This window comes from Typopeltis vanoorti, chromosome 7 (genome assembly GCF_054136105.1).
Source record: "Typopeltis vanoorti isolate ZY-2024b chromosome 7, IOZ_Tvanoo_1.0, whole genome shotgun sequence".
NCBI classification, from domain to species: Eukaryota; Metazoa; Arthropoda; class Arachnida; order Uropygi; family Thelyphonidae; genus Typopeltis; species Typopeltis vanoorti.
This window is the reverse complement of record NC_143555.1, coordinates 43,959,023-43,973,453: the sequence shown is the minus strand read 5'-3', so window position 1 is coordinate 43,973,453 and position 14,431 is coordinate 43,959,023. Positions and strand designations below refer to the sequence as shown.

General features: G+C 35.7%; 1 protein-coding gene across 1 annotated transcript in view; it reads right to left on the bottom strand.

The window, feature by feature from the left end:
* Window positions 1–14,431, bottom strand: part of mIF2 (mitochondrial translation initiation factor 2) — a 342,241-nt gene that overhangs the window by 280,739 nt on the left and 47,071 nt on the right. Inside the window, exon 4 of the mRNA XM_090395599.1 lies at window positions 7,890–7,952. Coding sequence (XP_090251725.1) covers window positions 7,890–7,952 — 63 coding nt within the window. The remainder of the gene's footprint in view (window positions 1–7,889; window positions 7,953–14,431) is intronic.

Here is a 14,431-nt window from a genome sequence, read left to right as displayed (position 1 = left end):
CAACAGAACAGACACCTCAGGATTAGCCCATCATTTCTCGATTTCTCACCACTCATCGATTGGGATAACAGCTCCATGCCTTATATAGAAGAAGATTTTAGATATAGAAACTTCAAAGAAGCTGCAGTGGTACTCCAGACAAGAGATAATCTAAACAGAAATCAAGATATGATACTGAAAGACATCTGGAAAAGCCTAATAAATTCACTTAGCTTACCAGAATTTTATTTCGCAAAAAAACTATACAACACGCCTTATACAACGAACGACTGAGACTCCAAGCTTTTGATGTTACACGTCAGTTTTAATTTTACTTGATTTCACTGTACTACTCTATTCTTCTTTTTTACTAGTAAACATTATTATACCGACTTTCTTGTCCTGAAGAAGCAGACAGAATAACTGGTGAAACATGTTGACAATTGTGTAGATCTTTTAATATTTATGGTCGACTAATAAACCAAAAGAAAATAACTCAATCTTAATGGTGTTATTCATCCATTTAACTCCCACTTGATTTACTCTCCGGACTTTAGGTATGCAGTCAGCCATTACCTCCCTCAAACACTCCTTTACCACTTTCCATGCATTATCAACATCCAGCCCTTGCAGTTTTACATGCCAAGGCACTGATCCATGCAATCTCCTAAGCTTGTCATACTTACCAGCCCAGTAATTTCACATATATACCATGTCTTAATTGAAAATTCCACACATTTAACCACCTCCCAGTTCAAGATCTTATGAACACTCTCATCATTTGGTGGCAACATGGTCATATTCGTTATAGTCAAATTCTCAGATGCAGTTACTAGATCAAGAACTCTCGAACCCCTAGTATATTCCATTACATGCTGTCTCAGGTAGTTATCCCTTAGTAACTGCATAAAATCCATTTCCTTCCTCCCATGTGTTCTCTCCTCATTCCAATCAATGTTACCATAGTTGAAATCTCCTATAATAATTATCTGTCCTCCACTCATTGAGTCTATTTGCCTATGCATACTACCTCCATCATCTATTCCATCACCTGGTCAATAGCAGCACCCAACTGCATATTTGTTTTGCTGGCCTCAATCTCACACACCAGATAGCCTCAAATTTACTATTTTTACTATACTGCAATTGAACTTCTATTCTCTTCTGCAGTTCACCGGTTATCATCAATAATACTCCCCCCCATTCTTTTCTCTCTGTCCTTCCTGAACACACTATACCCTTCACATTCTATCCCACTAACTATATCATCTTATGTTAGCCATGTCTCACTAATGCCAATAACCTGTGGCCAGGAAGAGCCAACAAGGCCAAAAATTCCTCCTCCTTGTTCCTAATACTCCTGGCATTAGTGTACATAAAGTGCAAAAGTCCCACCCGCACTCCCACCACTGTTTTGACGCCTTATATTAACTATCCCATTCTGGTTTGTTATCTTTCGTAGTAACTCGGGCATATTATACACATTCTTACACTCAACTGCCTCATTGATGTGTGCATATCCACTCAACAGCCCCCCCCCCCCCCATGCTCTAGTTTCCCTGATTCTGCACATCGACTTTCACTTCATTCAGCAACAATTTTTCCAGTCTCCGAACACCAAATCCATTCAGATGCAAACCATCTTTCTTGTATAAGTCCTTTTGCCCATCAAACTCACTCCATACATCCACAAACTCCCCACCACTCCTCCTGCATAACCGACGCATAAAGTCATTTGCAATTATGCCCCCCCCCCCCTCCTCAACTCTAGTCTGTCATACTGTGGCAACAGACTAACTATCTTAACTCTCACTCTTTTCTTTCATGCTTACACGTGATCAGAATACATTTTGAAAAATTATGGAGACAACTACGTGTTATAGAGTAAAAACTTTAGTTTAATATAAACCAAAATCAACACTCTTTTTATTTTTAAAATCTATCTATCTATCTATATATAAACATGTTGCTCTCCAGCCCAACTCTTAGTTTTATAACCTAGTAGATGATAATAATAATAGGACTCTAGCTTTGATGTAGTAAAGGTTTTTTTTTTTTTTTTTTCACCACAGGTCAGGCTAATAATAATAATAACGGTTGATCAGTAACTTTAGTAAACTATGTAGATTGCAGTGCAGCTTGTTTCTCTGTATTTTTCTCTATTGTGTATGCTCCAGATTTTGACCTCGATATGAAGGTCGAAACGTCAAGTGTTGATTTTGGTTTATATTAAACTAAAGTTTTTACTCTGTAACACAGGAGACAACTACTGTGTTATAGAGTAACACGGACAACTACTGTATTATTCTATAACAAAGTAGTTGTCTCCATAATTTTTCAAAATGTCTCTCACTCTTTCTTTTTGCTACCTCTAGTAATTCTTTCAAGTCCTCTCTCATAGCAAATTTTTCACCTTTTAAATCATTTGTTCTGGCCACTACTATCATTTCTTTCATCCCTATACTTCTGTGCTCTAATAACCTCACTTACATTATTAATTTCGCACCTGGAAAGCATGATTATGTCAAACTCTCATCTATTACACCTTTTACTACTGAATCTCCATATAACACTCACTCCTTAATTTTTCTTTCACTCCCAATCATGTTCTCATTTTTCTAATTTCACACTTGCTTCTTTTTGTTAGCTGATCCACTCGATAGGCATTTTTGTAATTGCTTCAGCTGCTGCCTAGCCCTATGTATCACTCCGTACAACCAAACTATCTCCCTCATTGCAACTAATTCTTCGTTTTTTATATCAGTAAAACCATTTTCTCACTCTGTACTTTTACTCTCACTAATGTACCTGCTTTATCTTAATCTGTGCTTTTTTGTTATATCTTCTATGTCTCTATGCTTTTTGGCTTTCTTACTATTGCTCACATAATTTAACAAATTTGTTTGATTTACGACTGCGGCAGTTAAACTACTCATTGAGTGCAAGTTAGTAAGAATCTTAAACAAATATAAAGCAGATATTATTCCCCGTTTCACTCTGACCTTTCAATTATATCAGTCGTGGCTTAAACATATTACTTAGCATATTATAAATACCTTGCCATTCATTTGTCAGATACATGCAGGTTTGTAGTTTTGAGATCAGTGCACTGACAAATCAGTCACAATGTGTTGTTCACAAACTAATTCAATTAAACCAAGAAATCTATTTACAATGCTCAATCTATATATGAGTATGGAGTACAAAGAAATAACAAGTCATAGATAATTACACGTGATTCTATTTTAGGCTTAGTTCTTCTACAATTCTAACATCTCTATCTCATAACCTAAATATGACCAACCACTCGACCAACCAGGCTGCTAGCCTGGTTGGCTGAGTGGTTAGCATATCCACTCTCCAGCCAAAAGGCTGTGGGCATGACCTTTGTGATTGTCTGTGAAAATACTAGTGGTAGTGGTCAGCAGTAGATGGCATTGGCGTAGATGATGAAAGTGGTTGCAGTTCGTTGTAGTTGATGGATTGAGCTGTGGAGTAGATGTTCTCCCTCAATGAGTCTGTGGACTCCCTGGAAGTGTCATGTAATAATAATAAAAATAATAATAATATAATTTATTACAACTTACTAGTCACTCTTATTCATTAAACTATGGAACATTACCAAGACTGAGCTATTCCTGCATTAATTTATGTTCAATTCCTACAGCGGTTTGCTTACTCTTATAATAGATACTTATTGAAATATGTCATGAATAGTTACATTAGCACAATAAAATATGGGACAAAACACATAATGTGAATTGTCCGGAAGTAAATACATATCTTTCTAAGTACTTACAATGGGTTGAATTCCATATACTTCATTCATTCATTCATTCAGTACAGTCCTTAATTCAGTACAGCCATTATTCAGCAAGGAGGCCTAAGCTGTTTGATGGTTGCTTTCTCTGTTGAGCTCTCCATGGCAACTTGTGTTGACCCTCACAAGTGAGACACACACTCTGGAGACCAACAGTGGACTTCATGTGGTGGTGGATCCATGAAAGAGAAGGCTAAAAACCCTAAGATGCTTCGCTTTCTGCAGCGAGAGCCTTTATAGGTCTGAACTTCACAGTATGCATACACGTCTCTTAAGATTCCCATTTTTGGAAATGCGTTAACATCGGGAAATGATGATGTCACATCATGCAATACTGATTAACACAATTTTGTAATACAATTATTACATACAAAGAATTTTAGTAATTATACAAACTATAACAATTCTTTATATGTATTTTTCTTCAGACAAAATTTGTAAAATGAACATGATACATTAATCATGTGAGATTTTCCAAAAGCTCTCCATGACAACTTGTGTTGACCCTCACAAGTGAGACATTCTGGCGACCAACAGTGGACTTCGTGTGGTGGCAGATCCATTTAGGAGAAGGCTAAAAACCCTAAGATGCTTCGCTTTCTGCAGCGAGAGCCTTTATAGGTCTGAACTTCATGGTATGCATACAAATCTCTTAAGATTCCCATTTTTGGAAATGTGTTAACATCGGGAAATGATGTCACAGCATGCAATAGTGATTAACACAGTTTTGTAATAAAATTATTACATACAAAGAAATTTTAGTAATTATACAAACTATGACAATTCTTTATATATGTTTTTCTTCGGATAAAACTTGTAAAATGAACATGATACATTAATCATGTGAGATTATTTTCCAAAAGCAAGGCCAGCAGTTTACAGATACAGCAAACTATGCCAAAAAGATTTATCAATTCTTTTGATACCATATGTTCACTCCCCTAATTTTTCTGAAAACTATGTGGTTTCCAGTCACTGATCAACTGTTTTATTTCTAAGGAAACTCTCAGATCCATAACTTAAAACTGGTTTGAACAAGTCTTATTAATTGCTAGCTTAGTGTTTCAACTAATTTCTCTCTTACTCCATATAATACCAGCTTTGCTAAGTCTGTTATTTAATTCCATATTTAAATTACCATCTTAACTGAAAATTGTGTCTAAATAGCTGAAATGGAAGATTTGTTCTGTATGATGTTTCTCATTCAGAATGCTGCTGATGTTTTCATTGTTCCTGCCAAATCTTTGTCTTGTTAATGTTCATATCAAAATTGTTACAGCACTTATTCAATTTAGTTAAGGAATTGAGACCTACTCCAGTCACCCAGAATTCAACCTTCTGAACAGGCACTCTGAAAGTAAGCAGTGCAGTCACTCTACAACTTTTCTGCCATACATGAACATTTCTAGTCAAATATCATTTACTCTACTCCAACTACCACTCCATACTTCATGTTTTTGATAGCTTTTTCTATTTCAAGTAGTGATATGCATTCCTGATTGCATATTGTCTACCACTGTTCTATCAACTGCTTGTTCAAAATAATTATTTTGAAAGACAGTGATAGGAAAGTTTCAAAGTAATTGAAAAAACCTCTTAAGTTTACCTTCCATTTTCATATCCCCTTTATCATCTCTAATTCCTTTTACAGCACTCTTTCCCCATTTCTAAGCTTTTTTTAATCGCCTCCACAATATTTTGCCATCATCCTAATATTTATTTTTTTACATTCTTACTGAAATCTTCCCATGACTGTTGTTTAGTAACTTTCACATATTGCTTTGTTTTCTTATATTCTGCTGTATTCTCTCAAAGCACATAATTTCATTCACTTGGTTATGCTGATCTTCACTATAATACATTTCATAACAATGCCTGAACTTTTAATATGCTTTCTTCTTTTCCATGACTGCCTTTTCAACTTTCAGCTTCCACCATAGAGTTCTGATTTTTCTATCCTTGCAGCAAACTTCACTGATCTGATTCAGCCTCTCTGGCTAAATCAATGATTTCTTCAGTCTGCCAATGAGTCTCTGAGGATTGTTTCGTGTTTTCAAGCCCATTCATTTTTTCTCACATAATATTTGTATAGCCTACAGTCTACCACTGAAAAAAAAATTCTTCACATTTTTTCTTTTCATTTCAAGTGTGATAATCATTTTTATATGGCTCAAAACTAAACAGTGATCAATTCCTATTTGAAATCTTCTGTATACTCATTTCATGATGCATTATAGTACTATCGAAAAAACATAGTCGATGAGACTTTTCTTATTCTTGTGTCTTCTCTCTATGTAAATTCATATGTTGGACTAGTAATGACTAGTTTGAAAATTTATTTTTCACTTGGTTAGACTATAATAAATTTAGTTTAATCCTTTATCCAAGTTTGAGCAAACAAAGTTTGCACCTGAAAGTATCTTCAGGACTGGGGTAAGGTGGTACAACAGAGATGACCTTGCTAATGCTTCTTCCTGGTATCTCTACTTGGGCCTGGCTCCCACTGAAGAGACCTCAATAAAGGTTGAAACTAGTCTGGGTAGTGGCCCTTCCCTTAATGCATAACATTATACATATCCGCAAAGAGATGTGTTTTGCATTATGGGGGATACTGAGATAGGAGTGATGTTAGCTTGCTCCACCTTTGCTACGAGTTTCCCGGTGTTGTACCACCTTATCCCAGTCCTGAAGATACTTTCAGGCGCAAACTTTGTTTGCTCACACATGGATAAAGGATTAAACTAAATTTATTATAGTCTAACCAAGTGAAAAATAAACTTTCAACATCTTTCTCTAAATCCAGAGTAATTTAATAAAAAGGTGGCACAACATTTGGCAACTCCTATAGGTAGAGATGACCTTGCTAACGCTTCTGCCTGGTATATCCACTTGGGCCTGGCTCCCACTGAAGAGACCTCAATGAAGGTCGAAACTAGTCTGGGTAGTGGCCCTTCCCTTAATGCATAACATTATACATATCCGCAAGGAGATGTGGTTTGCATTATGGGAGATACTGAGATAGGAGTGATGTTAGCTTGCTCCACCTTTGCAACGAGTTTCCCGGTGTTGTACCACCTTACCCCAGTCCTGAAGATACTTTCTAGTGCAAACTTTGTTTGCTCACACTTGGATAAAGGATTAAACTAAATTTATCAATGACTAGTTTGTGTCCTGAACAGAAATTGAGTAGGTATTTATTATCATTAGCTTTGGTCTTTTCTCCAAATTTTCCAAAAACATTTCTGTATATCTGCTATTCATTTACTCTGCTTGTTAGATCTTCAACAACAGTCAACTTTTCCATTTTCTTTCTGTCAGCTGCCTTGTCTACAGACTCAAAAAATTTCTTCACTTCTTTCTCAGCAGAATCTTTTGTGGGAGCATAGGCAAAAGTCAGTCATACTATCCAATTGCCCATTTTAATGTTTGCCCAGAAACTGCTTGCCATTCAACATATACTATAGCTGCTTCTTCCTTTCCCCGATGATTAATTACTGAACATAATATCTTGTAGTTATTATTTAGAAAATTTTCTGTTTTTTTGTCTTCTTTGTTTCAGCAACACCAATTATGATGACCTGGTACAGTTTCCTTTCCAGTTCCATGTTGATTTGGAATTCATTCTACTAACCATCTTTTAGTGTTTGCCGGTTCCATGAGTAAAACAAATGGACAATGCCCCAGACAGTAAGAGATATCACCTTGTACTATCATTGTTTTCTGGTTTAACACAATACAGACAGGATTGACTAAATCCCAAAATGCCAACCCATTCTCATTCAGTATCCAGAGTGATGCAAAATGAAAAAGGTGAGATTTGGATATTAGGTCAGAAGCCCCACTCAGTTCTCCAAATTTCTTTAAAGACTATGTGGGGGTCTCCTCCCAGTTATCTAGATTTGGCCCTTAAGTGACCCCAATTTCCAATAATAATTTCACTCACTGGGTTGCCTCTCACTAATCACTACAATACATTTCATAACAAATACAGTTCTTGTAAATATGAAAATCATAAATATCAATTAAAAGTATTAAGCTAAAAAGAAAACATCACAACTAGTTATCAAAAACTAACTTTTCATTTGCTTACCAGAATCAGGCTCATCGTAATGTTCTATGTTCTTTACATGTATCATAGCTTCAAATACATCATCTGAAAGAAATTTCATTACTTATTTAAGTAAATGTTTTTATTTTTGTTGTTGTTTTTTAATGAAACATGCAATGATCTAAAGATTTTAAATTCAGAAATGAAGGGGGTTTCACTAGTTTCAACAGCTTGTTGCTATTGTCAACCAAGCAGATAGCACTTCTGCTCTCCAACTCATACGCTATCAGTTCAAATTCCACAAAGAGTGCAAATAACTTTGGTATTTGAATTTCATTTCCCAGTGTCACTTACTGGATATCTGAAGTGACTTGAAAACACTTCCATGTTTCCAGATTATGTAAATCCTTAGTCCACCCACAGCACCAAAATGTGGTATAAGATTCTAATCTTTGGTGGTTGGATTTAAAAAAAAAAAAAACTATTTCATACAGTTGGCTATCAAAAGACCAGAAAGAAATCATTTGAAAACATTATGCCACCAATATTGCTAATACCAGTACAGATGCAGAAAATCTGACATAAAATTTAGGATTAATACAAATTATTAGACAATCAATGTGAGAATTAGAAGCTCAGAAATGTCTAGAAAAACTTACACAAGATAATCCTTTCTTTTAGGCTTGCACGGTGATCCGAATGCATTTTTGAAAATTATGGAGACAACTACCGTGTTTGAATAAAAACTTTAGTTTAATATAACTAAAATCTACAATTCGACCTTTATGTCAAGGTCATCTTCTGGAGCATACAAATATACACAAGAAACAAGCTATACTACAATCAAACTGGTTCGTTAAAGACACTGACCAACCGCTACCACAATTGTTGGCCTGACCTCTGGTGGAAAAAAAAAAAAAAATTATACATCAACGTTAGGGTCCTATTATTTGTGTTGTCTACTATATACATATATTAACATATGTATGTATATATTAACATACATACATATGTTAATATAATAACATATGTATGTATGTTTAAATTTATATATGTATGTATGTATATATACATATACATATATATACATATATATACATATGTATGTATGTATATATAATTTATATATGTATGTATGTTTATATTTATAAACATACATACATATATTAATATATTAACATATGTATGTTAATATATACATACATATGTATGTATGTTAATATATACATACATATGTTAATATATGTATATAGTAGACAACACAAATAATAGGACCCTAACGTTGATGTATAATTTTTTTTTTTTTTTTTTTTTTTCCACCAGAGGTCAGGCCAACAATTGTGGTAGCGGTTGGTCTACTATATAGTGTCTTTAACGAACCAGTTTGATTGTAGTATATGTTAATATATGTATATATATAGTAGACAACACAAATAATAGGACTCTAGCGTTGATGTATAATTTTTTTTTTTTTTTCCAACAGAGGTCAGGCCAACAATTGTGGTAGCGGTTGGTCAGTGTCTTTAACGAACCAGTTTGATTGTAGTATAGCTTGTTTCTTGTGCATATTTGTACGCTCCAGAAGATGACCTCGACATAAAGGTCGAAACGTCGAATTGTAGATTTTAGTTATATTAAACTAAAGTTTTTATTCAAACACGGTAGTTGTCTCCATAATTTTCAAAAATGCTTACACAAGATAACAAAAAGAAGCAAGTATAATAATAAGGTAAGTCAAGTTGAATGTAAGAAAAAGGGTTTAATATATGGTGATTTGCTCAGTAACACATCACCAATTTGCTATATCTTTAGGAATCTCATGATCTACCAATAATCATCTGGAAACTTTAGCAATTACAATCGATACCAGCAAGTGAACCCTAATATCGGGTATGTCCACCTTTAGCTTTGATCATTTCCTGCACCATTTCAGGGAGGCTTTCCACCAATGTGCAGCAGACACCAGGTTGAATTTGTCTCCATTCCTCCATCAAAGCAGCACCGAGTTCAGCAACAGTTCGAGAATATGCTGCTCTGGACCTCAATCGGCACTCCAATTTGTCCCACAGGACTGCTTAGACCTCATCGAACCACTCCAATTTGTCCCACAGAACTGCTTAGACCACAGGACTGCCTGACCTCAACCCCATCGAACACCTGTTCGATGGGGTTGAGGTCAGGGCTCTAAGCAGGCCAGAGCAGTCATTTACACCCATCTCTTCATATCATTCCATAACAGCTGCAATTTTGTGACATGGCATTGTTGTCTTGACAGTAACACAGGTCCGTTCCATAAAAATTCCACAGTGTAGGCAGCACCTGAATATCCAGAATATCATGGTACTGAGCTGTCTTCATATAACCACAGACAACAACTAGTGGTTCCACTTCAAACCAGCTGAATGCACCCCACACCATTACTCCTGCACCACCAAACTTTACTGTGGGTACAACGCACTGTGGTAACAAGCATTCACTAGGCTGCCTCCACATCCTGCCATCAGACTGGAATCAGGTGAACCTTGATTCATTGCTCCAGAGTACCATTTTCCACTGGTCAATTGTCCAGTTCACATGCTCTTTGCACCAGACCAGATAAGCCAACTTGTTCATTGTTGTGATGTTCTGCTTGTGTGCCACTGTGGGAAACTTAGTAAACGGAGTTCTTTTCATATAGTATTAGTGCTCACCATGGTATTACTGGCACCCTGGAACTCATCACGGATGGTCTGTGCCAATTGTAGCTGGTTTTTGCATGCCACCGATTTTAATACCCTTGTCTCCCTGTCAGTCATTTTTGGCTGCTGCCCTGGATATTTTCCTGTACTAGTGATGTCAGAATGTCTCCATTTGTTAATCACATTGGCAACAGTTGATTTTTGATGCTCCAGTTGAGCAGCAATGGCACATATGGACATACCAGACGTGACACCCCACAATGGCACCTCTCTCGAAGTCACTGAGTTCACATCGTGTTGCCATATCACCTGTATTTAACTGCTACAATGAAATACTGCTTCTTACTATCTGTACACTGGCTTTTATGTTATTAACAAAACTGGAATGTTCCATAACTTCAAATAATAAGGGTGTCTGGACAATTATTGGTAGATTGTGTGTGTGTGTGTGTGCGCGCACGCGCGCGTGTGTGTACATACACATATAAAGTACCATAGTCAGATCTAATTTCATGCTCTATAGGTTGGAGAGTAGCGATACTATTCAAACAGGTCAGCAGCAATCAGCAGAATGTATTCTATATTGAAATGTTTTGATGACATTCTTCCACATGAAAGAAACAGATGGGATAAAATAACTTATCGACTACTCAAACTGGTTTCCTGAAAATTTTCATGTTTCAGATGATTAAGAGAAATAAGTGAATAAATGAAAAAAAAAAAAGGTTATAACAGGTAACATAATGAAATATTTGAAAACAGAAATAAACAATGGAAAGGATAGATTTGCTAAGGAGTTGTCTACCGTGAACTACTGGTAACATGTGGACGTGTTGTACTGAATAAGAGAAGACCAGACTTGATGAAAAATCATCCCTTGTTTTTTGATGCACTGTTGAGAATGTTTGACCATTTCAGCTGGTTCCTTTAACACTCTTGAGAAAAAAGCTGTAATCTCTGTGGAGCATTTTGGTTTATTGGCATAATACTTGATGTTTGGTTTCAGTTGTATGTGCTGCCAGTCCTAATTTGTGTTTCCTTGTTTTCCCTAGGTCCTTGATGTGTTCAGATTGGTGTACTTCTCTTGACATGCCTGTATGTCTGTCCCTGTAGTATAAAACAAATGTCCAGATGATCTTGTAAACTGCAGGTTTTTGAGAGGTGGATGAACAAACTTGGGAGGTTTCAGAAGATTAATGATCATGTTGAGGGAGGGGGGGTAAAAGGGAGAATCATTATTCCTCTGAAGTCTCGTTTTTAACTTGTTTTTAAAGATTTTAACATTTTAGCATGCAAAATCAGAAGACTTCTATGAAATGGTTGCTCTTAAAATAAATATGACTAAAACAAAAGTTCTTAACATATACAGAAACCACACAAAGAAATTAAAATCAATCAACATGCTACAGTAGAATTTCAGAATTTTACATATTTTGGAGCAAATGTAGATACTGAAGGTGGAACTGATAGGGATATATGATACTGCTTTCATTAAATTAAATAATATATGGACATCATAAAAATATTATAATAAAACCAAAATAAAGATGAAATTAGTAAATGAGTATGGTTTACATTCATGTTGCACTTTAATGGAATAATTTACAGCACAAAAAAAAAAAAAAAAGAATTAAACAAAAAGTTTAATCGATTTCAATATTTCATCTCAGACAAAGAGACATCATGAGGAATAAAATGTTAAAATTGTAATAACACAAAAACACACAAGAAACAATAAGTGGAAGAAATGAGGTAGAATAAATAAAAACTAAAGTCCTATGAGGAGCACCTCCTCTGGGTGCTGTTGGGTGAGAGGCCTAAGAATTAAAGTTTCTCAAATTTTGGGTAGTTTAATGCAGCCATATTTATTAACATTAGGCTGATTTTTTTAAGACTGCTATGGATTCTAAAAAGAGTCTTTCAAGTTTGTATTTGCTGCAACAGAGCAGTGGTTATCTTCCATCTGATTCCATGTAGTCTATCCAAGGCATGGGTCTGATAGACCTGATTGACCATAGTTGTGGTGACAGACAAATCTCTCAGTCTGACCATCATCATTGAATGCCTGACATGCACCCTCAAGGAGTGTACAGGATATGATAGTACTACATGAAAAATTTACATCATTACTAACTTCCTATCTACAATTTTCCTCCAAATCAGTATGTTACTTGTCAAGACATATATTTCTATCGTCTAAGGCACTTTGTGCCGTATCAATCCACCTATATCTTGGTCTTCCTCTGGGTCATTTTCCTGCCATCCTGGCAGAGAACACTTGTTTTGCTAAACTTTCCTCGCTCATTCTGTTTAAGTGACCATACCACCTGAGATTAGCTCTGCTAATGCATTCCTGGATGCTGACAATGTCAAGTTATTTCCTAATATCCTCGTTTTTAATATGATATTGCCATTCATGCCATCTGTTCACACCTCTAATCTTTCTCGGGACACTCATATCTGCAGTCTCTAGTCTTTGGTCAAGTGTTTTACTTCTGACCCAGATCTCAGATCCACAAGTTAAAACTGGTTTGAACACTGTCTTGTATACAGCTAATTTAGTGTTCTGACTAATTTCTCTCTTATTCCATATGAATTTATTCAATTGACTTACTACCATACCAACTTTGTTGATTCTGTTGTCTGTTTCCATATTTGATTTACCATCTTCACTAAAAATCGTGCCTAAGTAGCTGAAATGTTTTACTTGTTCCACAGGTTCTCCATTTGCAACACAGTTGACATTTTCAACGATTCTGCCTATTTTCATTGTCTTTGTATGCTGACATTCATACCATATCTATTACAACAGTTATTCAATTAGTCAGAGAAACTTGCAAACTTGTAGCGGATTTATTTAGAAGTATAACATCGTCAGGATAAAGCAAAGAGCTGATATTAACATCTCCAATTTTGATATCATGTTTAACACCACTTTCCTTCATAATGTGATCCACATAGATAATGAATAACAGAGGGGATAACGTACATCCTTGTCTCACACCAGATTTAACATTAAACCATCTTCCTGTACTTCCTTCAATTCTAACCGCTGACTTACAACTCAAATAAAGTATTGCTTGATATAACGTCCCATTGACACCATATAACTGTAGCTTATTGAACAGCTTCTCTCTTGGAACCTTGTCATATGCCTTTTCCAGATCGACAAAACTTAAATACAGATCTTTGTTATATTCCCATGCTTTCTCATCTATTTGTCATAAAGTGAAGATCTGATCCTGACAGCCTCTATTTGGCCTGAATCCAGCTTGTTCTTCACCAAGCTTTTCTTCCACAATTCTTCTCAACCGTTTCTCAAGTATACTGGCATAGATCTTGCCAGGAACACTCAGTAGGGAAATACCTCTGTAATTCTCACATTCAGTTTTATTTCCCTTTTTATATATGGGCACTATGAGAGCTCTATTACAATCATCGGGAATTCGTCCCTCTGTCCAGGCCTTTTGAACTATGCAGTGCAGCCACTGTAAGACTTTTATACCACCATACTTCAGCATTTCTGGTCGAATATCATCTACTCCTGCTTCCTTTCCACATTTCAAGCCTTTGATGGCTTTTTCTACTTCAAGTATAGACATGTATTCCTGACTGTATGCCTGGTCAGTGTTTTTTTACCACTGTGTTATCACTGCTTGTTTCATTTAGCAATTTTTCGAAGTAATTACTCCATACTTCAAGGATATCTTTTTCTCCCATTTTCATATCACCTTTATCATCTCTAACTGATTTTACAGCACTCTTTCCTCCATTTCTAAGCTTCTTCAACAACCTCCAGAATATCTTACCACCCTCTTAATATTTATTTTCTATGTTCTTGCCAAAGTCCTCCCATGACTTTTTGTTTAGCATTCTTACTTTTGTCTCTGTATTCTCTAAAAGAAC